Here is a 23,396-nt window from a genome sequence, read left to right as displayed (position 1 = left end):
TTTCCACTTGCTTCAGCCTGTGGGTGACTCTACACTGAGTGACAAGCCAAATGGTTTCCTGTGCACCAGGAAAGCATTTACTACGTTGGGTGGTAACCATATAACCAAATTTTGGCTCCTGGTGGTTTAGTGGGTAATTATTGTGCTCCAATCGGATTGAGCCGGTGAAGGTTTATATCCAAGGGATGGTTGGGGTTGATTGCTCATGTAATGCCACTCAGGGATGAGTGAGGCTGGTCACTCTCATCTTAAATGTCGGGACCAACTTCCTAGCCCCGGGCTCCTACGCTCCTCATGGGGCAATGTAAGATTGGATGATAGATAGATAGTGTGTTTGTCATAAATAAACTCTGTATTTTCCTAATGCTTTGGACATGAACCCAGCTGCTTTGTGAGCAGTCATTATGATGGGATATATTTCTTGGCTTAGATGTCTTTCTATAATGTGTTTGTTCTAACATGGCAAAGTTCTGTAATACCTTTCAGCTGATTTGATGGCCAAGTGTAGGCGTTGGAAGAAAGGTATTCATTTCTACTCCATAACCTTGCTCATCATGTTCATGCAATTATTAGTTAGTACCAGTATTCATATTGTGGGAGTGGCCAAGTTACATCAATCAGCTTAAAACAAACAGTATACGTACAAGCAGATTGTATGATGGGATGCATTTTCGTGGCGTAGTAGGCTTTCTTGCATCTTTTCCTCCTCATAAATTTTTCATACTGTTATTACAAAGTACCCAAGCTTCTCTGGTTAGACTATCAGCCTGGTGGACAGCAGGCTAAAGTTACCCTTCTGTAGTTCACCATCCAGTTTTGGGTGGATAGTGAGGGAGTTGAGAGGTATATTTATGACCAGGCATCGGAGTTTCCTGGTTATATTATACCGATATGGTGGTGCACTATTGTATTGATTCATCCTTCTCTAATTGTACTTTGTTTTTATGTATTTTTAATCTTGATCAGTGTATATTATTTGTGTTTTTGTAATCAGTGGATATTAGTGTGTGTTTAATTTTGCTGGCTACCAAACATGGATATTTTTTCAGGTGACTGTGAAGTGGCATCACATAAGCACTGACACTTGGTTGAGGTAGAAGCCGCCCTATAGCCTCCAGCACTGGTGATTGAGGCAAGACGAGACCAGAGAGGTGACAGGCACAGCAAAGTGAGGGTAGGCAGCAGGAGAGGCAAGGCAAAGGCAGACAGGCAGGACGCAGGAGGGAGACGAGTAACGGGACAGGTGTAAGAGTACCATAGCCTAGTGGAGTGAGGCAGATCCCTGCCCCGCCCCAACATACCACCACAACTCTGGCAGGAGGAGAGCAACAGGTACATAAACAGTCACTGCCAGGTTATTTTGTTCTGGTGGGAGTGAGACATGGGAACCTAAATGTTAATACTTAAACCAGTACCATAACTCTAATGGTTAGGACAGTTTCAACATTCATTAATAGGTCTACGACTGTGTGGCAAAGGAATAGCAATAGATACATACATACTAGTATTAGTATAGTCTCGTTGGAATGTAAACCCAGAGGACTGCAGTAATAGTATAGTCCCAGGTCCATCAGAATCCCACCATCCTCCTTTTGGGGGAGAAGGAGGGAGTTGAAGGACATTTGTATAACTTGGCAGCTTCACTGCCTAGTCATGCCACCTTGTGGAGGTGTCCCTTTCAGCAACAGTTATCCACACAGCAATAGTTCCTTCATCATAACCTGGCCCAGGTTTTGCCTTTTTGTATCTTGTTTCTTATAGCTCAGTAGCAGTAAAAGACAGTGCCACAGCTCTGCATCCTTTCCATAGCACTTCTTTGTGACAGTAAGCATATTATAGTCTTAATTTATTGTTGCAACTCAGCATTATTGTTGCAACTCAGCATTCAAGGGGGGAAGATGGCAGATTAGAGTAAATGGAGTAACACCAGATCAGTGCCGTTTCTAGCCTTTTGGGGGCCCTATACGAAATCCTGTTTGGGGGCCCCTATTTTGTGAAACTATGGTGAGGGGATTCCAGACCCTCTAAGGTGGTCCAGGGGCACGCCTTTAACATTTAAATGCATCAGTCTGGTGCACTATAAGAGGAAAAGAGGCTAGATCCATGAAAAACTCTTAACACCTACATACACCCTCTTAGTCAGTCTTTCATTCTCCATTCTCTCCACATGTCCAAACCACCTCAGTGTATTTCTCCTAATCTTCTCAACCACATCCACATCCACCCCACAACGTTCCTTCACTTTTTCATTCGTCAACCTGTCCCTCCATGTCACACATGCTCCTTTCAAGTAACTCATTTCCACCGCTCTCACTCTTGACTTGCTCCCCTCTTGCAAGGTCCACGCCTCGCTTCCATACGTCAGGGTAGGGATCACAATACTATCATGCAGTGACTTCTTAACTTCCATACTCACCTCCCTATTTCTCATCACTGCTTTCAGTGAACCAACAACCTTCCTTCCCTGTTGTACCCTTTCATGCATTTCATCCCCCAAAGTTCCATCCTTACTTATCACACTACCCAAGTACTTGAATGCACGCATATTCTCCATATCCTCACCATCCAACGTCACTGTACATTCTGTGACTTCATTCGTCTCAAACACCATAACTTTACTTTTGTTTACATTAACTTTCAGCTCCCACACACTGTCCCAAATTCATTCACCAAACCTTGCAACTCCCATTCATCTTCACTCAGCAATACTGTGTCATCAGCAAACAGCAACACCGGAATCTTCCAAATCTCACCCTCATTCATTAGAGCCACCCCCACATCCACTGCCCTACCTTGCACCTCCTTTACAACCCCATCCATGTATATATTAAACAGCCATGGAGACATCACACAACCCTGTTTCAGTCCCACATTGAGATAAAAGAACTCACTCAAAAATTTATGTATTCAGAGTACGCGAATTCCTAGTACACAATGTCCTCTGCCGCCCATATACTCACGTACTGTGGGTACCTACTGTAATTCGCATATAGCAAGAGACGTCGTTGCACCCAGATGATTGTATTAAGCTGAGTGAGTGAGTTATAGGAATCCGAGTGTTAAAACTAACCATTAACCCCACTTGCTGACAACAGCATCAGTAGTCTGTGAAAATACAGAAATACTAGTCTGTGAAAATACAGAAATACAAGAAAAATCTCCCCCCCACTCCCCCCTTTCTCTCTCTCTCTCTCTCTCTCTCACTCCATAGTCTTGTCACCAAGTTTTATGTGCTCTCTTGTTAAGGGAGTGGTGTAATGTTGCTATTGTATTGTACATTGTAGCTTTGTGGAGGCTCTTGTGAGTCGTAGGCGATACAAGGTGCTTGGAATTTTAATGTGAGAGAGAGAAAAAAAAAATTATTAGCATTAGATTTGTACTAACCTGACAGTAATTGATGGTAGCCAACCATTATGTTAGTTTTGAAAGTGACCAGTGAAGATAAGTACTGTATAGATTTCCCTTTAATCCTTTCATATAAAAGTTGCATCACATAATTTCTATACTGTGTTATGTTCATTCGCCTTTAAGTAAGCGTTTTACTTGGGGAGTTTCGTGGGTCACATTTTAAGTAAGCGTTTTACTTGGGGAGTTTCATGGGTCAGGGAGAGCTTTCTTTATTGTCATTGACTCATTCTTGTTGTTGGTCACTTGTGACTGCTGTCCATTCTTGTTAATACAATTCTTCCATAGTCCAGAGAATGGATCAATAGAGCCAGCTAGAGGCAGGCCTTATGCCGACATTTATCTTGTAACATGCCCTCCTTGGTAATTTTTCTGTGCATTACACATCAGATTCGTTTGTTATGATATGCTGACTGGTTTGGTTGCATCTCAGATTGACCGGAGGATGGAGCGCGAGAGCAATCAGCTAGAAGCGGGCCCCATCCTGTGTCGCATGGGGTGTGGGTTTTTCGGTTCCCCCAACACAGACGGCCTCTGCTCCAAGTGCTACAAGGATGCACTGAAGAAGAAGCAGCAACCCCCATCAGCAGTCACCTCCCCCACTGCTGCCTCATCATCATCATCATCCACCCCAACACCCTCCCCTTCCCCCTCCCCTGCCCTCTCCACCACCACCCTCACCACCACCACCACCTCCACCAACACCACCACCACAGGCCAGCCCACCGTCCCTTCACTTTCACAGGTAATGATAAAGGTCTTATTCTAATGGCCGTATTATAAAAACTGTGAGAATAGTTGGCAGTGATGCAAGAAAAGCAGATTTGTTTTACCATCATCACATGCTTCATAAATTTGGGGCTTGTCAGCACATTTGTAATTGTGGTTTTTCAGGAGGACCATAGGTGTCTTTGGAGAATTAATGGAACCTTGTACTACTTATTTTGTACATTACACCTCTGTATCTTTTTATATTTTATTCAGGTAGCTGGATGTTAACCATATAACCAAATTATGGTGCCTGGTGGTTTATTGGGTAATTAAGGTGCTCCAGTCGGATTGAGTGAGTGAAGGTGTATATCCAAGGGGAGGTTGGAGTTTACTGCTCACGTAATGCCACTCAGAGATGAGTGAAGCTGGCCACTCTCATCTTAAATATCAGGACCAACTTGCCTAGTGCCGGGCTCCTACGCTTCTCATGGGGCAATGTTGGAGTGGATGATGGATGGATGAAATCAATATTAAAGCAATGTAGATAGGTGCAAAAGAATGTAAGTGTAATACCGGTATGCAAAACAGCCAAGAAAGAGGTGTTTTGAAACGTCTTAGTCAGTCTAAAATATGGCCCCAAATCTGATAGTCTGTGTACGTGTTCAATCCCCTTAACCCCTACAGTCTGATGATGCATTTTGTGTATTATTCCAGACAGCTTATGTTTTTGATGATTTGGAGAAGGCCTTTGACGGTCCCTAGAGAGGTGGTGAAGTGGGCAGTGAGAAAGCTTGGGATCAAGGAGTGGCTGGTTAGTGTGGTTATGGCCATGTATGTGGGTGCTCGCATCCAGGTAAGGGTGAGTGGAGATTTGAGTGATGAGTTTCCCGTGAATGTTGATGTGCTCCAGGGGTCAGTTTCAAGCTCCTTTGTGTTTATCATGGTACATGAAGCTCTGTCAGGTGACTTGAGAAATAGACTCCGGTGGGAGATGTTGTATGCTGATAATTTGGTGTTGATGGCAGAGAATGGGAGGGAGACAGAGGAAAGATTTAGGAAGTGGAGAGATGGTATGGGGCACAAGGGCCTAAGAGTAAATGCAGATAAAACAAAAATGATGGTATATAGGGCTGGTGGCGGTACTGACAGAGAAGTAGAAGAGTGGCCATGTGCGATTTGCCACAAGGGCATGGGAAGTAATTCCATGTAGAGCAGTGTCTTTGATAAGTGGGTGCTGAGATTTAGTGGTATTAGAGGTAACTGCGAGGTAATGCTGATTTCACGTGTGTGGTGCGTTGGGGAGAGGAGGTGGAGATTGTCAGGTGTGAAAGGATTGAACTTGCTGGTGAGTCTCTTCAGTGTGTGGAAGAGTTTTCTTATTTGGGAGACATGTGCTGGAGGTGGGGCTGGAGCTAGCTGTGTGGCTAGAGTGAGGAGTGGTTGGAAGAAGCTCAGGGAGCTGTTGCCGCTATTGACATTGAGAGGGCTCTCCCTCCATGCTAAGGGATCTTTGTATGCAGCATGTTAGGAGTGTAATGCTGTATGGTAGTGAGACCTGGGGAGTAAAAGAAGAGGATATTCACAGGCTCAAACATACAGAAATTACCATACAGTGATTAGGTGGATGTGCAGTGTGTCCCTGAGTGTGAGGCCTAGTGGGGGTAGGTTTACAATGGACGAGTTGAGGGGTAGGATGGGTCTGGAGTGTATTGGTGTTGTGATGAGGAGAGTTAGATCGAGATCGTTTGGGCATGTGTAGAGAATGGGGGATGATTGGGTGCAGAAAGTCTCTGTCTATCTATTGCCAGACGCCACAATCCCGTAAGGGGTGGCCATTTGACTTTGAGTTATTTGTTTTATGGGGAGGGGCACTAATCCTCCACCAACCCACTTGTTGACACGTAGGGAGCATGTATGGTTTGGTTAATATGGTTACCACCCAGCATAGTAAATGGTTTCTTGGCTTACAGGAAACCATTTGGCTTGTCACTCAATGTAAAGCCACCTGTAAAGGAAAGAAAAGCCATAAGAAGTGACAGGAAAGATGGGACAAATATGAAGAGAGGAGGGCAGACACAGAAAAAGAATGATGAAGGCTAAGGAAGAAGTAGGCAGCTCTACAGTGCAGAAAGTGAGAAGTGTTAATATTCGGGGTAGGGTTACGAGAGGTAGACCGACAATGACCTGGGATGAGGTCATTGAGTGTGACCTCTGATAAGGGACTGAATAAGGAAGCTGCCAGAGATTGAGCAGCATGGAGAGCTGCCATTAGGTGACTAAGGCCAATGCATGCAGGCATGTTAAAACTTTCAAAAACAAAAACGAGTTTTATGTAACCTCTGGTGAGACTCTTCTAACTGGAGGAGTTAAATACAGCCATAAGCAGTTCCTTCAGGCATACAGTTGAATTAAGTCTGGAGTTTGAAAAAGGAAAATGAAAAATGCATCACCTAATTGAAAGAGTTAGCCCTGAGTTCATTTTGTAGGATCACATCCCAGGTCATCTTAGGTCTCCTGTTAGTGCATTACTGACCAGTCACACTTGTAGGTCTCTTCACCCATTCTCATCCACCGTTCTCTTCACATGTCCAAATTACCTCAGTCCTATAGATTACATGAGTGCATTCTGTTCCCAGCAAATCTCTCAAGTGCCCATTTACATTTCTGTCATTTGCAGTGCTCTCATTTAGTTGCAGTGCATCAATTTGACTATTTCCACATTATCTCAGCCTAGGTAGTATGTCAGTGAAAGGGAGTTACTTTAGTTGTCTTGAGTCTTCACTAATGTTGATGTGGAGTAAGAAATGAGTTGAGTTGCAAGTCCTCAGCTCTGAACATCAAATGCATACTGGTATATTTGTTATCAAATAAGTTTTGATGTCCTATCCTGTGTTTAACCCTGGAACACGGTCGTGGGAATTTGTACGACTAACACGGTTCTGGGGTGTATTGTACCCCTTTTTGAAAAATTAAAAAAAAATAGTTGTAATCAAAATGTAATAAATCTGTAAACATTACAAGAAAATATAACATCTGTACTTCCAGAATCCGTTATATTGTACTTAATAATGAGGTATATTAGGTTCCTTAGGGGCTCCTTAAAAAAAAAAAAAAAAAAAAAAAAAAAAAAAATGTAAATGAACGATAATTTTGACTGAAATTAAATACAATATATATATTTGCTCTAAAAATAGGTTTTCCTGTTATTTGCCATTGTAACTTACGTTATTTATTCATTCTTTGGCTATTCTTCTTGGGTACAATTTAACCCCCCCCCCCACACACACACACACACTGCACCACGCGCGAGGAAGCACCGCGACACTACCTTCCCCTACTAGAGCACACTGAGACATGAAGCTACTGAGAGACCCACGGGACTGCTCCCTATCACCACGCACTGGTAACGTGATGAAAGTGGTGACAGAATCTCACACCCCACGACCATGTTCCAGGGTTAATAATGTGATTTAGATCCAGGATTGGGATTTATTGCTAAAGTAATGCCACACAATGGTGATCGAGTGGTCTTTTTGCCATGTCTGAACTGGACAACTTTTTCCCCAGACCCCAACTCATCTGATTGGGATTGTAAATGATTTGATGTTGGTTGGATGGATGGAGGCTGTGGACTTAGAGAGTGCCATATATAGAAAACTTAATGTATTATTATCTAATTTTTCATAATCTGTGAGGTTGAGCTGGGATTTATGTGGCTTTAATGGTGAGTGAGTGAGTGTGGGGCCCATCTCACTAGCTTGCTGTTGGTTATCTTTCCCATTATGATGTTTCTGTATTCCATGCTTTGTGAACCCTGCCGTACCCCCCAAAACAAGTTGGGATGATGATTAAATTACATTCTCAACACTTTCTGGCAGGTGTTCAGGAGGAATTAGCTGGTTTCAGCACATGGTTTAGCCCCAGGCAATAGAAAATGGCTGTACCATAGCCAGCCTCAGCATCAGAATTTATTAAGAGGAAGCATGTCACCATGAGTTATGATTTGATTGCACACATTAGTTTTCAGTACTTAGATTTGATTTGATCTGACACTTTTTTAGTAACTAGAATTGATTTGATTTAAAAACAGTACTCCCGAGGTGGATGGAAAGCTGATGACAGGGAGTGCTGGAGCTCCCGTTTCATCAGCCCTCAGGACTAGTTCCTGACCATCCCCCTTTGCTGAACTTTTTCAGTGTCTCAGTTACACAGAGAGTAGGCCAGCATGCTCTCCAGTACAAATTTCTCTAACTATCTTCACCAAACTACATTCACAGTACACACTACACTTCCTATTCAAAATTTACCTAAAATGGCGTCGTTATATCAAGCCTCGGAGTCCCCAGGGGGGGGGACCATAAATGCCCCCACCATCTGTCCCTCTCCCGATGACGACTCAAGGTGCCTGGAACCACTGTCTGACTCTCTTCTTCTTCATTTCTGCAACATTCGCGGCCTTTCCTCTAACTTTCGCTCTGTTGAGCACCACCTCTCCTCCTCTAAACCTCACCTTCTTTTTCTAACGGAGACTCAGCTGTCTGAGGCAACTGACAGCAAACCCTTTTCTGTATCCTCCTACTTTCTCTATACTCATTTCAAAGCCAAAGGTGGCTGTTGTGTATATATACGCAACGACTTATCTTGCTCTCGTGTTCCTGAACTTGATTCTTCTGAATTCTCCACACTCTGGCTTCGGCTTTCCTGTCATTCTCTGACTAAATATATCTGTGCTGTTTACTTATCCCCTAATTCTACTGACTATCAAAAATTCTTCGACTATCTTACTTCTACGATGGAACACATTCTATCCATTTCTCCTTTCTCTGGAAATCTCCATTCTTGGAGATTTCAATGTTCACCACCACCTTTGGCTCTCCTCTCCTTTCACGGATCCACCTGGTGAACAAGCCTACATCTTTTCTATCCTTAATGACCTAGAGCAGCTTGTACAGCACCCTACCCGTATCCCTGACCGCCTTGGAGAGAGCTCCAACATACTTGACCTCTTCCTCACAACTAATCCTTCTGCTTACTCTGTTAATCTTTTCTCTCCGTTGGGCTCCTCCGATCACAACCTTATTACCTTAACCTGTCCTATCATCTCCGGTACGGCCTGTGGACCCACCAGGGAAACGCTGCCTGTGGCATTTTCGAGCCGCAGACTGGGAGGCCCTCAGGCAGTACTTCTTTGATTTTCCCTGGAATGATTATTGCTTCCATGGCCGTGAGCCATCTGAGTGTGCCTTGCGCATTACGGAGGTTATTCTCTCGGGCATGGAAGCATACATTCCTTTCTCATATCCTTTGACTAACGCAAGAAAGCCTTGGTTTAATCACGCTTGTTCTAATGCTGTCCGCAACAAGGAGAGGGCCTACAAAAGGTACCGGAGCCAACCCACCCCTGAATCACATCATCTTTACGTTTCTGCCCGGAATCGTGCTAAGTCTGTTCTTCGCTCTACTAAAAATAATTTCATCCATACTAAATGCTCTCAACTCTCCAACTCGAATTCTTCCCGCTCCTTCTGGCATCTTGCCAAAAATCTTTCTAACAACTTTACCTCATCATCCTTCCCTCCTCTTTTTCTACTCTGATGGTTCTGTAGCTATTTCTTCTACTGATAAAGCAGATCTCTTCGCACAGACTTTCTCCTCCAATTCTACCTTAGACGATTCCGGTGCTGTTCCTCCATCACTTCCCCCTCTGACTCTCCTCATGGCTGACATTAAAATTTCTTCAGTTGATGTATTTTCTGCCATCACTGGCCTCAGTACTAACAAGGCATATGGGCCTGATGGGGTCCCTCCTGTTGTTCTCAAGAACTGTGCTTCTGTGCTTACACCCTGCCTAGGCAAACTCTTTCGTCTTTGTCTGTCAACTTGTACCTTTCCTTCTTGCTGGAAGTTTGCTCTCATTCAGCCAGTCCCAAAGAAGGGTGACCACTCCCAACCCTCCAACTATCGTCCAATTGCTTTAACGTCCTGTATTTCAAAAGTTTTCTAAGTCAATTCTTAATAGAAAAATTTTTTAAGGCATCTTTCCTATCACAACCTTCTTTCCGATCGTCAGTATGGGTTCCGTCAGGGACGCTCCACTGGCGATCTTCTCACCTACCTTTCAGACTCCTGGTCATCCTCCTTTCGGGACTTTGGCGAAAGCTTTGCCATTGCACTTGACATCTCAAAGGCTTTCGATCGAGTCTGGCATAAATCTTTAATTTCCAAACTGCCCTCCTAAGGGTGCTATCTTTCTATCTGTGCCTTCATCCCTAGCTTCCTTTCTGGTCGTTCTATAGCCGCTGTTGTAGACGGCCATCGTTCTTCTCCTAGATCTATCAACAGTGGTGTTCCTCAGGGCTCTGTCCTATCACCAACTCTCTTCCTTTTATTCATCAATGATCTTCTAAGCTGTACATCTAACCATATCCACTCATACGCTGATGACTCCACCCTTCACCTTTCCATTCGGTTCCCGTAACGCCCATCTCAACAGTTACTTCAACAAACAAGGGATGAGGCTATGGCACACCTAATGTCTGACTTGGCTCGTATCTCTGACTGGGGTAAAAATAATATGGTTGTTTTTAATGCATCTAAGACTCAGTTCTTACACCTATCAACCCGACAAAATCTTCCACAGGTATACCCACTAATGTTTAATAATATTCAGCTTAATCCTGCATCATCCTTGAACATGCTTGGGGTTTCATTTACTCGGACTTATCTTGAAAGATCATATTACATCTCTTGTAAAATCTGCTTCCAAGAGATTGGGTGTGCTAAGCCGACTCCGCTCTTTTCTTTACCCCTGCGCAATTGTTGAATCTATACAGGGGTTTTATCCGCCCCTGTGTGGAGTACAACTCTCATGTGTGGGGTGGCTCCTCACATACAGCTCTTCTCAATAGGGTGGAGTCAAAGGCTTTTCGTCTCATTAACTCTCCTCCTCTTACTGACTCCCTTCAACCTCTGTCTCTTCGCCGCACTGTTGCATCTTTATCTCTTTTCTATCGCTACTTTAATGGTCACTGCTCCTCTGAACTGTCTGCTTGCATTCCTCCATTTTCTACAACGGGCGCGTAGCACCCGTCTGGCAGCAAACTCTCATCCTTTTTCTGTCCAACTCTCTAATGCAAGAGTTAACCGTTACTCCCAGTCTTTCATTTATGCAACAGGTCAGCTCTGGAACTGTCTCCCTCTGTCTGTATTTCCTGCTGCCTATGATCTCCAGTCTTTCAAACGCAGTGTGTCCAGGCATCTCAAAATGATCGGATCTTGAATTTGGCTCTATATTGTATTTTGTTTTTCTCTTGGAGGGAACTGTTACTGCGGGCTCATGGCCTTTGGTTCCTTCTTCCTCGCATTAAAAAAAAAAAAAAAAAAAAAAAAAAAAAAAAAAAAAAAAAAAACCATTTTGCTGAGTAATTTTTAGTAACTAGATTTGATATGATTTAACTCTATGCAGTTTTTAGCAACCATTTTGCTGAGTATTAAGTTAGGTGGTTGCCCCCAGGTGGCGGGAGTGTCTGGTCCGACAGAGAAGCGAGAGGGCAGTGAGGAGGTGGCAGCAGTCGGCGTTGACAGTGGTGACGCAGACCTGGACACTGGCAGCCCAGACAAGGATGCTGCCAAGAAGAAGAAGAACAAGTGTCAGATGTGCAAGAAGAAGGTTGGACTTACAGGTATGCATTAATTCATTATTCCATCAGGTAATGCTGTTTTGGCCCTTAGCTCATTTGGACTTGAACCCAATTAATTGCAGGCAGACATTACCTTTCTCCTGTGGTCTACTATCCTACTTTCAAGGGTTAGGAAGGGAGTTGTGGGGTATTTATATATCTGCGCGGTGGGGCTGCCTGCTTATAATGGTGCCACCACAGGCAAGGCATCATTCTCAAAACACCTCTTCTATCAATATTATCATCATTCCGTAAACTGATTCACCATGACAACACAGCCATTTCAAACAAATTTCCACATGTACTTCTCATAATACACTTGAAAAGCCTTCCTCAACTATACCTATATATGAAGCACTGGATGAGAGCAGGTAACTTTTCTAGTGGCAGAATCTGTTCTCAGCCCTGCATATCACTTGCCCCTCAGGACCCATATAACATGACTTGAACATGTATAATGTATATAGTAGAGCTATCTGCCTTATCAGGCATGCATAGACCAGCAAGTCCAATCCTAATGGGCAGGTGCACTGCCCATTACATTTATGTGCATTTATGTGCATTTTTGTGTTTGAAATAAGAGTTACAAAAGCACAACCTCCTTTCCTAACACATAGCCTTCAGTTGCTTCCCATTATCATTTTTTCCTGGTATTCCATCACAACGCATTATGTTATCCTCATGACCAGTGCCTACTCTTCCATTCACATCGCCCATTACGATCACTTTGTAGTTCCTGGGCATTTCTCCCACAGCTTTATCCTGCTTATCTCAAAACCTGTCTTTCTTTCTGTCACTCCTATCATCACACTTTTTGCATACATAACATTGACTGCCACTTTCACCTTTTCAAACTTGAACATGACATACATACATCTCGAGCAGACACATTTGTTCTCTCTCATTCCACTCTGCCATACTTCATTTATCATCAGAGCAACTCCTTCCTTGTTCATAAAAAAAATATATGTCCGTTTCTTTGCTAATTGTTTGTTTTGTTTCAGGATTTACATGCCGGTGTGAAGGACTGTTCTGCTCTGTCCATCGCTACAGCAACGAGCACCGCTGCACCTTTGACTACCGTGAACACGGGGCGGAGGAGATCCGACGGAACAACCCTGTCATCAAGGGTGAGAAGATTCAGAAGATATGAAGACACTGCTAGGAGCCCGCCCGCCAGCCTAGCCATGCCAACGGACCGCAGAGGCACGCAGTTAGGAGGGACTTTTGCTCGTGTCGAGATTTTACACTTTTTTTTTTTTTTCCCCTCCCCCCTTGTTCTCTTGTATTTGGAACTAGGCATATTTGTATAGTGGGGTAACTGCACTGTCCGGCAACAATCTGTCCGGCAGTGATCATGCTGGAATTTTGAGTTGTGTTGGTTGGCTCTGCTGTGTTGTGTATTTGTGTCTGCGTGGGGGGGCTGTAGATCCGTCGTTCGCTGGAAGTCCCGCCACTTGTGTCTAGCATTACCTCGTCACCTCACTGCTCACCTCACCACACCCCTCATCATCACCTCATTTCGTTCAATCACAGTTGTCACCTGATCCATCTCCCATCATCACATAACTCATTGCCATCTTGTCATCCCATGTCGTCTAGTTTGTAGGGAAAACTTACCTGACTTATGCCTTGGCACAAGGTCTTATTGGGCAACTCAGTTTGTGTGTCCTGGAACATTTGACATTTGCGGCGTCACTTTGAAAGCCAAGAACACCCACGGCTTGAGTCACCCCGAGGAGTCTAGAACCAAACATGCTCAACCCACGCATATAGCCTGTGTCACTCGGTTAAGGCTCGACCCACACCTCGAGTCTGTATCACATACTTGGGGCTCAACCCTTGCATGATAACCCACGGTCCAGTGGGTGGGGCTCGTAACCACATATGCCCGAATTGCACGTGGAGCGCCTTTGTCACTTGGTGGAAGACAGAACCATACAAAGAAGCCACTCGTTGCTTAAGATACCACCAGAGTCATAAGATAAATGCTTGATGATATCACAAAATACACTGCTGTGTGTGGAGCTTCGTACAGCCACCTCCTGCCTGATGTGCACATGATGGAAAAGAACACTACCACCTGCTGCTGCCTGGTATAGACAACCAGTATGCCCCAACTCTTTAGCTCCTGGTGTACATGTTATGGACGAAGAACATGCTCTGATGGATAATGAACATGCACTGCTCCAATTATTGGTGTGCACATGACAAGAGAATGAACACTACCAACTTGCCGCCAACTGCTGCCTGGTGTGGTGTGCACATGTTGGTAACCTCCCGGGATGGTGGGCCAGCAGACTGCCTTAACCACAGCCACACCCACCGCCTTGTCGTGCTGAGGGCTGTATTCTTTCCGGCAAAGGAAGCTCCGCAGTACCTCTCCCTTTCCCATTGATTTCTTTATTTGGTGGATTAATATATTCTTGTATGTTAATTATACAGTCAGTGTTGATATAACAATATATATAAGCAGCATACAAGAGAGTAATTAGTTGTGATATGCAAAATAAATCACTAAGGAAGAGGTGCTAGGGAGACTTAAGCCGATGGGAATATAACCCTGAGTTTCGTGTCTGTTGGCCCCACTGGTGATGCCTTACTGAATGTGTCAGCCAAGGATCCATTAATCCCATGTTATTATGCACTTGGACTTATATATAGATGGGCTTTCATGCCTTTTGTACCAAGCGTATTAAATTAATTACTGCAACATTTGTAGTGGCTATGATATGGATAAAAATAAATGAGGTAGCCTTGTTTGTATGTGTGTATGAATGAATTTACTTTTGTGTTAGCATGTGTGCTATTACTCTTATTATAACTTGAGACATACAAGACTGCTCACCATGTGGGACTCCAAGGCACTTATTCTTTTCAGTTAAGGAAGCTCCCTAACATTTTTTTTTTTTTTTTTTTTTTTTTTTTTTTTTTTCCCCAGGACAATTTAGTACACTGTTATATGTGCAAATTATGTCAGTGTTAGAATAATATCTAACATGAAAGAGAATATCAGTATTTAGTTTGGCAAACAAGTCTATGGAAAGGTGCTAGGGAGTCTCCTTAATTGATGAAAATATGAGCTGTAAACATAGACTCCAAGCTCGGACCTCCTTGTTCCCTGATCTTCATTATGATTGATCTGTGGGCTCCTACACTTGATACGCACCTCGTCAGATTTTTGGAGTGAAATTTATTTGATTTTTTTGAGAAGGGTATCTTTTGCGTTTGTGTTTTATTGCAGTAGTTGGTGCTTACAGAGTAGCAGACTTACTGAAGATCACTTTTTAACGAGAATAAAGGTTAACTGGCAAGCTCCTTACAAATGTTGTTGTGATGCCCTATTGAAAACAATGCCATGTTTGCTCCTTCCAGTTTAGTCTTTAGTTTTATTGCCAACTAATGGCATCTGGTTTGTGAGGAGTTTGTTTTCTTTGCTTTATAACTTCCTTCTTGATTATCAATAGTCATTGTTACTATATACGATTTGTAGTCAAATATGTCCTGGTGTGCTCAAATAAATGGGTACAACTAACTAAGGTACGGAACTTTCCTTATTTCCTTCCATTGTGTTTCAGTCTTCACACCGTCAGTACCACAGGCCTCACCTAAACTTAAATAAAATTTTCAGAAACAAGGTTTAACCCCCTCAATCCTGGATACTGTTCAGCTTAGTAGAGTTTTTGAACTGCAGAGGTTAAATGTAGTCAAGCAGGGCAGTACTCCCAAGGTGATTGGAAAATTGATAGGGAGACCCGCAGCTCCCATTTCATCAGCCCTTGGAACTAGCTTCTGACCATCTCCTTTTGCTGAGCTTTTTCAGTGTTTCAGCGAGAGAGAGAGAGAGTAGGCCAGCATGCTCTCCAATGCGAAGTTCCTCTAACTGTTCACACCAAACTACATGCAAAGTACACGCTACACAGCCCTTTAAAATTTTACAGTGAGTGACGTAGGGTAATCTTTTGTCATAACTGTGGTCTGTTTTTGCACAAAGGAAGAGTGCACTGTCTTCCCATGTGTCCTCTTCCTTCAAAATCCTAGTTACAAGACGTCATTGCTGGTTATCAGCGTTCTGCAGGATGGATGGAGAGAGAAGAGTGCTGAATCCTCTAGTGTCTCCTATTTCTCCAACAAAAACAAACTCATGTCACAACAGGAAATTTATTCTAATATATTTTTGAAGCCAAGTCCTGCACTACAGTACTGTGGTCTTAGGGGCTCCTCCTACACCTTGGGGATATTATGAACTGGTTGTTACTATATTAACCACTTCCATCTATCCATCCATCATCCAATCCTACATTGTCCCATGAGGAGCATAGGAGCCTGGAGGTAGGCAGTAGGTCCCGACATTTAAGATGAGAGTGACCAGCCTCACTCATCCCCGAGTGGTATTACATGAGCAGTCAACCCCAACCATCCCTTGGATATAAACCTTCACCGGCTCAATCCGCTTGGAGTGCAATAATTACCCACTAAACCACCAGGTGCCAAAATTTGGTAATATGGTTACCACCCAGCATAGAAAATGGTTTCCTGGTGTACAGGAAACCATGGTATTATTTTACTTTGATCCCACCCGGTCGCTGGAAAATGTGACTTATCTCTATATGTCGGGTGTATTGAGTACATCATTTTCTTCTCAGTAAACATCCGTCCCAAATAAATACTTTCCGAGATATATGTTATTTTTCTTAATTATTTGAGATGAATGTCGCGCCAGCCAATCACAACAGTCGTAAGTAAAACCAGCCAATCAGCTTGAAGTATTTGTGGGTGACGCAAGTACGCCGGAGATTTGAAAGTCAGTCACAGTCATGGCCTCCGGTGCAGAAGAACGTGTTGTCGATTTCAAAGCTTGTATCGGGAATAAGACGGACTACTGGCAGATTATCAAGGACTATCACAGTAATAACGAAACATCTATTGAACTACTAAGAAAACACGGGGTTTTGCAAAGTGCAGTGCAGTGTAAAGAGTGTGATTTGCTCTGCAAATATCGGGAAGACAGACATCAGTGGTGGCCGGTGGAAAAAAAAATAAGAGTAAGGGGAAGGTGCAATGCAAATTCACCGTTTCTGATCTCTAGGTAAGCATTCCCCTAGGATAGGTTACCGTAGGTTAGGTTAGGTTAATGTAATGGGGGGTCTGGGGGGCGAAGCCCCCCAGTTTGGAAACGGCCAGGGCTGGGGGGTCTGGGGGGCAAAGCCCCCTAGTTAGGAAACACGAACTCAAGGAGCTGAAAATTATATTTTTCCGAAGGATTTTAGTGTTTTTCGTTTGATTTGGATACCAGTTCCAGTCGGAGATCACTCGATTTTCCGTGTTTCCCCCACCCAAAACCACGCTTTCCCCCAGGTCCCCCATTATTCTTTCTCAGGAGTTCCAGAATGCAATGTTTTAGTGTTATTCATGTGATTCTGGTGGTCATTTTCAGTGAAAATTACTCGTTTTCGTCGTATTCCCCCAATAACCTTGGTACAGTGGGGGGAGGGGTTACGGAAAACGAGTGATTTGCGACAGAAATGACTTATCAGATTCACATGAGAAACACTATAAAACATTGCATTCTGAAACTCTTGAGAAAATATGGCAGGGTGGGACTAAAGTAAAAATTTACCGAAACCATTTGGCTTGTCACTCAGTGTAGAGTCACCCACAGGCTGAAGGAAGAGGAAAGAATGAAAGAAAGAAAGACAAGAGGGAGTGTAAAGTCACCCGTAGGCAGAAGGATAAGGAAAGAAAGACAGAAGAGAATGGAAGGAAAGAAGGATGGAGGGGAAAGGGCAGACACCCAAGAGCATCACTACATCGAGTGATTGGATGGTGAGCGCCCTCACCTACCACAACTCATTATTATTTTTACTTCTGTCGGGTGTCTGCCCTTTCCTCTCTTCCATCCTTCTTTCCTTCCATCCTCTTCTGTCTTTCTTCCCTTTATCCTTTCCTCTTCCTTCTGCCTGTGGGTGACTACACTGAGTGCCATGCCAAATACTGTACTTATATCAACAGCCCTTTATATTTATCTTCTATTAGGTATGTACTATGACTTTCTTGTTAATATAAAATGTAAAATCATTAAAATGATATTGCTGAAGTCTAAGTTTTGTTGTGACCACCTTTTCAAGATTAATGCGTCTGGGTATGGACAGAGAAAATGACAACGCTCAAGTAACATGAGACAGGTACTAACGCACCAGTGATGGAGGAGTCTTTGAGAATCCCGTGATTCAGTCGACGTACAGAATGGAAAAAAAAAAAAAAATCGAACTTCTGGACAAAAACAAGTCTTACCGTCAAAAAGGCTTGTAGAATACTTCCTCCTCAGGTCGTACGCGTTTTTTTCTTTCTACCTCCTCCACAAGTTCTTCCGTTCATTGTGTCTCCTATCCGATCAACAGATGCCTTCTAGCAATGGGTTCTGGGTCTTGACTCGACTCGTGTACCAGCCTCTTAGCTTCCGCCGTTTCTCGAGTGTTAAAAGTTTGCAAATGCAAGATTGAAAATAAGGAATGTTACGTGACATAATCATTGAGCCAAAGTGAATATTTGCCAGTAGAAAAATATAAAATTAATAAAAAAAAAAAGCTCTCCATGGAGGCCGTAAAAAAAAAAATAAATAAATAAAGAGGAAGGCGGAGCAACAGGTGTGGGTGTCAATAAACTGGGGAAGGCAGTTGGACCTTTCGTGGAGAGTATATTTCGGACTATTAATGCCATTGACCACTTGATATATATCAATGCTAAATATTAGATATCTTTGGAATCTACAATGTCTGTCGAAATAGCAGTCAGAAAGATATCTGGTTAAGAATAACCCACCTATAATTTAGTAAATAGGTGCTAAAACGTTGAAGGCGAAATTGTTCGGTTGACGAATAATTCATTAAGATGGCATGACTGTGGATTGATGCTGTGTTATCTACATTATCTGTCCAGCGTGGTATCTCCTCAACCCGACCATGGCAGATGCTCAGATGCCGGCAGAAATGACCAAGGAGACAAAAACCTACCTGGGACTGGATTTTAGTACTCAGCAGGCCAGTATATGGTGTTTGTTCCCGTTGACGGAGTTAACCTCATTTGCGTCAGGAATATACTATTTATCTTTTTTTTGGTTTTCATGTGTAAAAAATACAGGTTCTCTGTTCATTCTTTATTTGGTTTATCAGGCTCCACTCCACCAACATGTGGCGCTCTGCAGAGCCGCCAATATTTTACAAAAATAATATAACATGTATTGATACAATTATTGCACTATAAACTTAATGAAAAAAATAGGTAATAAAACTTAATATTAAAGAAAGACTAGGTAATAATAAAACTTAACAGTAAAACATGGTTATGCTTACTTAAAAGTAATAAAAACTAGTACCGTTAATCCAATTCAGTAGTGCCCGTTTTCAATACTACAATAAATTTGACACAAGACTATTAATAATCACCCTGACACTTTATACAACTACCTTGACACTAATGGAGTGCTGTCAAATGAGCAGTATGGATTCAGACAGGGTAGAACTGTAGATGACCAACTGTTACTTGTGTAAAATGATGTTACAGCGTGGGTGGATGCTTACGTTTCTGTGATCGCGATAGCATTCAGTCACAGCTTTTGTGCATAGTTTACACATCCAGTCTACCTTCCCTAGGTCAGCATCCTTAACATCATGGAGGTACACACACTTTTTGTGACACCATTTCTCACATAGGTCACAAGCCACCCATTTAGAGGAGACTTCCTGCCCCTTCCCACAGTGCTGACATTGAGTTGGACCAGCCATACTTGCAGCTACTAATCTCTTCATACATAATATGAGGAAAATGTAGAGTGACACGTGACTGCCATGAATGTAAACAAACAGGGTAGCTCCACTCTTACCCTGAATTTAACCCTGTAGCCAGTCAAGTGTGAAATATTGTCAGGTCAATGGGTACACTAGATCTTCATTAACATCTGTATTCACACTGACAAGGTCTAGGCGATGTTTATTGCTCGAAATTGTTCCACAACACAAGGACGGCATCATAGGTGTTCTACCCTTCTTCTTCTTCTTTTTATGAAAATTATTTACAGCTCAGAAAGCTAGGCTGGGATGACAAAAGTAAACATAGATGGAGAAAAGCTAAACCATTTAAGATTTGCAAATGACATTCCAATCTCAGAAACAGCAGAGACATTGTCCTAATCTCAGAAACGGCAGACATTGCAAGAAGTGTTAAATGACCTGAACAGAGAAAGTCTCAAAGCAGGGCTGAATATGAACCGGAGTAAAACAAAATTAATGTTTAATCCACATACACCAAAGAACACCATCAGAATGAACGAAGAAATTCTTGAAGCCGAGGAGTACCATCATGTTGGGCATATACAGTACAGTACTTGGATAGTGTGATGAGTAAGGATGGGAAGTTTAGGTGAGGTGCTTGAAAGGGTACAGCAGGGAAGAAAGGTTCCTGGTTCTTTGAAAGCAGTGATAAGAAACAGGGAAGTGAGCATGGAAGTAAAAAAGTTACTGCATGACGATATTGTGAGACCGACCCTAACGTTTGGAAGTGAAGCTTGGACCTTGTTGGAGGGAAGCAAGTCAAGAGTGAGAGCAGTAGAAATGAATTATTTGAGAGGAGCATGTGGAGTTACATGGAGAGACAGGCTGGCAAATGAGGAAGTGAAGAATTGTTGTGATGTGAATGTAGATGTGATAGAAATCATTAGGAGAAATACATTGAGGTTTGGCCATGTGGAGAGGATGGAGAGCGAGAGACTAATGAGGAGAGGGTATGCGAGTGTGGCGGAGGGGGAGGAGGAAGGGGGGGGGCCGAGGATGAGATGGGAGGATGGAGTAGAGAGGTATATGAGAGAGGGGGATGTCAGCTGGGAGGAAGTCTGTAAAATGACGTTTGACAGGGCAACATGGAGGCGATTTGTTTGTGGCCAACCCTCATGGGACTGAGATGTCAGGCAGTAGATAGATAATCATAGCACTTCTTCATGACTGGCCTGAGCAGGTGGGAAATGCTGCTGCCAGTATTGGTAGCTGCATTTTTTGTCACCCTGTATGCAGGAAACGATCCGGCAGGCTTGCATCATGCGCCCCATGTGACAGATAGCATACATTAAATGCAAAAAAGTGTCTGGTGGGCCCAGAGTTGTCCAGTAGCTAGGTGTGCATGTTTTTTCCTATCTACTGGATGGTATCCGATATGTACGATGGTTTGTTTGGGGGCCCTCAGAGTGTTTGTTAAATCCGATAACCAGTCTAGAGGGGTACGGTAAAACAAGGATTTACTTTATTTCCAAAAATCTGCGAAGGAGACACAAGCCCAGAATGTCTGTGTCAGTACTGGTATAGTTCCTACCATGATTGTTGCTTCTGGTGATAGGTAAAGATTCAGATAGATAGATAGAAGATAAATAGATAGGTAGGGAGATAATAGGCATAATTCTGGCTATGTTTGTTGTGTTTCAGGTGAAGGGCATTGTCATCAGTGATCAGTTGGAGGTTCTGCATGAGGCTGCTGTGCAGTTTGACAATGACCTGCCTGAATACAGGTCAGTTGTATCAGTCCAGGTCACAAGTTTCCATTCTGTGTACCATTTTTGCACATTGTAATCCAGGAATGTCTAGGTTAGGTTAGGTTTTTTTTTTTTTTTTTTTTTTTTTTTCAGTATTATGAGAGGGGCATACTAAGGAGGGGGAGGGGGGGCAGTCTGCCTTGGATGACTGCCATAGGGGGTGCCATTAAGCTGAATGGTAACTTTTTCATTTCACTGTTTCAGGGTCTTTAGTATTTCTGTCAGAAACTAGACACTGAAAGTAAATGTTCAGTGCTGCTTAATTTTTCATTACACCTGAATTCTGAAACTATCATTAAAAAAAAAAAAAAAAAAAAAAAGCTTACATGAGAGTGCCTTTCTGAGAAACGATTCATGAGCTTACTTGAGCCAAAAGTTTTGGCCTACATATTTATGTGTAGATCTACAGATTTTAAAGTCCATTCCTGATTGTCAGATTTTGTAAGGTACTTGTGTTTATTGTATACATTTTTCCTTCTTTTTCGAATGGTGGATGAATTCTTGGAAATATAAATCTTTATTATATATTTTGAGCATTTTCTTTAATGAAATGACAGGTAAAACCATTGTATTTTCAAGTCTGTGATTATATTCAGTATATGGTAGTATTGCTAATTAAATGCGTCCGCAATTTGCAAAATATTAAGAATATTCACAAAAATTGCAAATGTATTTGAAATGCTTACTTACATTCATTATCATCATCATCGTCATCAGGACCTCCTTTCCCACCCTAGGGCAGGGTGTTGAGTAGCATGTCAAGACGGCCCAAATTTGCCCAGTCCAGTGGGCCACAGTTTCATTCACTCACCATTCAAACCCCCAGAAGCCTGGCTCTATCTGATATGCCAAAAACGTTCACCACATTCTGTAGCTTCACATAAACATATCCGATAGAGTCAGTCCAGACCCTGTTACATTAAAAGGGGTGTGAAATCCCTAAGCATGCACTTCTGACAATATTCATCCAGTCAGCTCAGTCTCTTGTCAGTCCCATAGCCACACCGACATCCAAACCTCTGTTCCTCACACACTCATTCACCGTATCTCCACCTTCTTGGCCTACTTCGCCTCCTCCCTCCTTCAGATTTGCTCAGATATGTCTTTTTCACCACTCCGTTCTTATCCATTCTCTCCACATGACCATACCATCTCAGTGCACTCGCTTCGATTCTGGTGTCCACAGAATTTCTCAGTCCACATTGCTCATGAATCACATTATATCATGTCCTATCCACTGTCTGTACTCCACATATATTCCTCAACAGCCCCATCTCCACTGCTTTCACTCTTGACTTTTCATTTCCATGCCACACCAGAGTCACATGTCTATATACAGTATTAAAGTTGGCACTAACACTCCTTCATGTAAGCCTCTTGCAGCTGCAACACTCAAGCCTCTGTTTCTTATCAAGGCCTTCATAGTACCAGCTACTTTTTTCTATGTGTCACTCTACTTTCCACTTCTTTTGCATATTTTCCTCTTTTTATCTATAACTGTGCCCAAGTATTTGAACTCACTCATCAGCTCCAGTCTCTCTCCATTCACTGTAACATCACACTGGGAGTCACCTTCTCGCTCAGTAACCATCACTTTACTCTTTTCTACATTTTCCTCTCAAGGCACAATGCTCACAGACATCAGCAGAACTCTGCACTAGTCTACCAAGTTCTTTGTCCAGTATTTGCAAGTAGTACTGCATCATCACCATTCAACAAATTGAGATATTCCATCTATCACCATTCATTACCAACACCATCCCCATCTCCATTACTTGTGTTTTTACTTCTCTCATCACCCCAGTGGATGTTGGAGTGGCCCTAATGAGAAAGGGCAGTGTTTGGAAACTCCCCATACTGTTGTTTGCAGATGACACTGTGTTAAGTGAAGACAAAGGGGAACTGCAAAGCTTGGTGGATGAGTTTGGGAGAGAGTGTAAGAAACGGAATTTAAAGTTGAATGTAGGGAAGAGTAAAGGTATGGTCTTCGAGAGAGGTGAAGTCAGTGAATGTACAGTGAGGTT

General features: G+C 42.9%; 2 protein-coding genes across 7 annotated transcripts in view; both read left to right on the top strand.

Annotated features, from left to right (window-relative positions):
• drn (zinc finger AN1-type doctor no) overlaps positions 1-13,085 on the top strand; it is a 72,447-nt gene extending 59,362 nt beyond the window's left edge. For 3 of the 6 annotated variants that reach the window (XM_080278175.1, XM_080278176.1, XM_080278177.1), the window contains 4 exons: positions 1,119-1,332; positions 3,839-4,150; positions 11,630-11,798; positions 12,800-13,085. In XM_080278175.1, coding sequence (XP_080134301.1) covers positions 3,851-4,150; positions 11,630-11,798; positions 12,800-12,948 — 618 coding nt within the window. In that variant the 5' untranslated portion in view covers positions 1,119-1,332; positions 3,839-3,850 and the 3' untranslated portion in view covers positions 12,949-13,085. Of the gene's footprint in view, positions 1-1,049; positions 1,333-3,838; positions 4,151-11,629; positions 11,799-12,799 lie in introns of all 6 variants that reach the window. The other 3 variants (XM_080278172.1, XM_080278174.1, XM_080278173.1) reach the window with 1 other exon arrangement.
• Positions 13,086-18,746: 5,661 nt separating this feature from the next.
• LOC145407271 (xylulose kinase-like) overlaps positions 18,747-23,396 on the top strand; it is a 28,691-nt gene continuing 24,041 nt past the window's right edge. The window contains exons 1-2 of the mRNA XM_080278307.1: positions 18,747-18,835; positions 21,266-21,348. Coding sequence (XP_080134433.1) covers positions 18,758-18,835; positions 21,266-21,348 — 161 coding nt within the window. The 5' untranslated portion in view covers positions 18,747-18,757. The remainder of the gene's footprint in view (positions 18,836-21,265; positions 21,349-23,396) is intronic.

This window comes from Coenobita brevimanus, chromosome 72 (genome assembly GCF_032717465.1).
Source record: "Coenobita brevimanus isolate Jiangsu-jjx chromosome 72, ASM3271746v2, whole genome shotgun sequence".
In the NCBI taxonomy this organism is placed as follows: Eukaryota; Metazoa; Arthropoda; class Malacostraca; order Decapoda; family Coenobitidae; genus Coenobita; species Coenobita brevimanus.
Note: the sequence above shows the minus strand (reverse complement) of the source record. Positions and strands in the feature narration are given on the sequence as shown.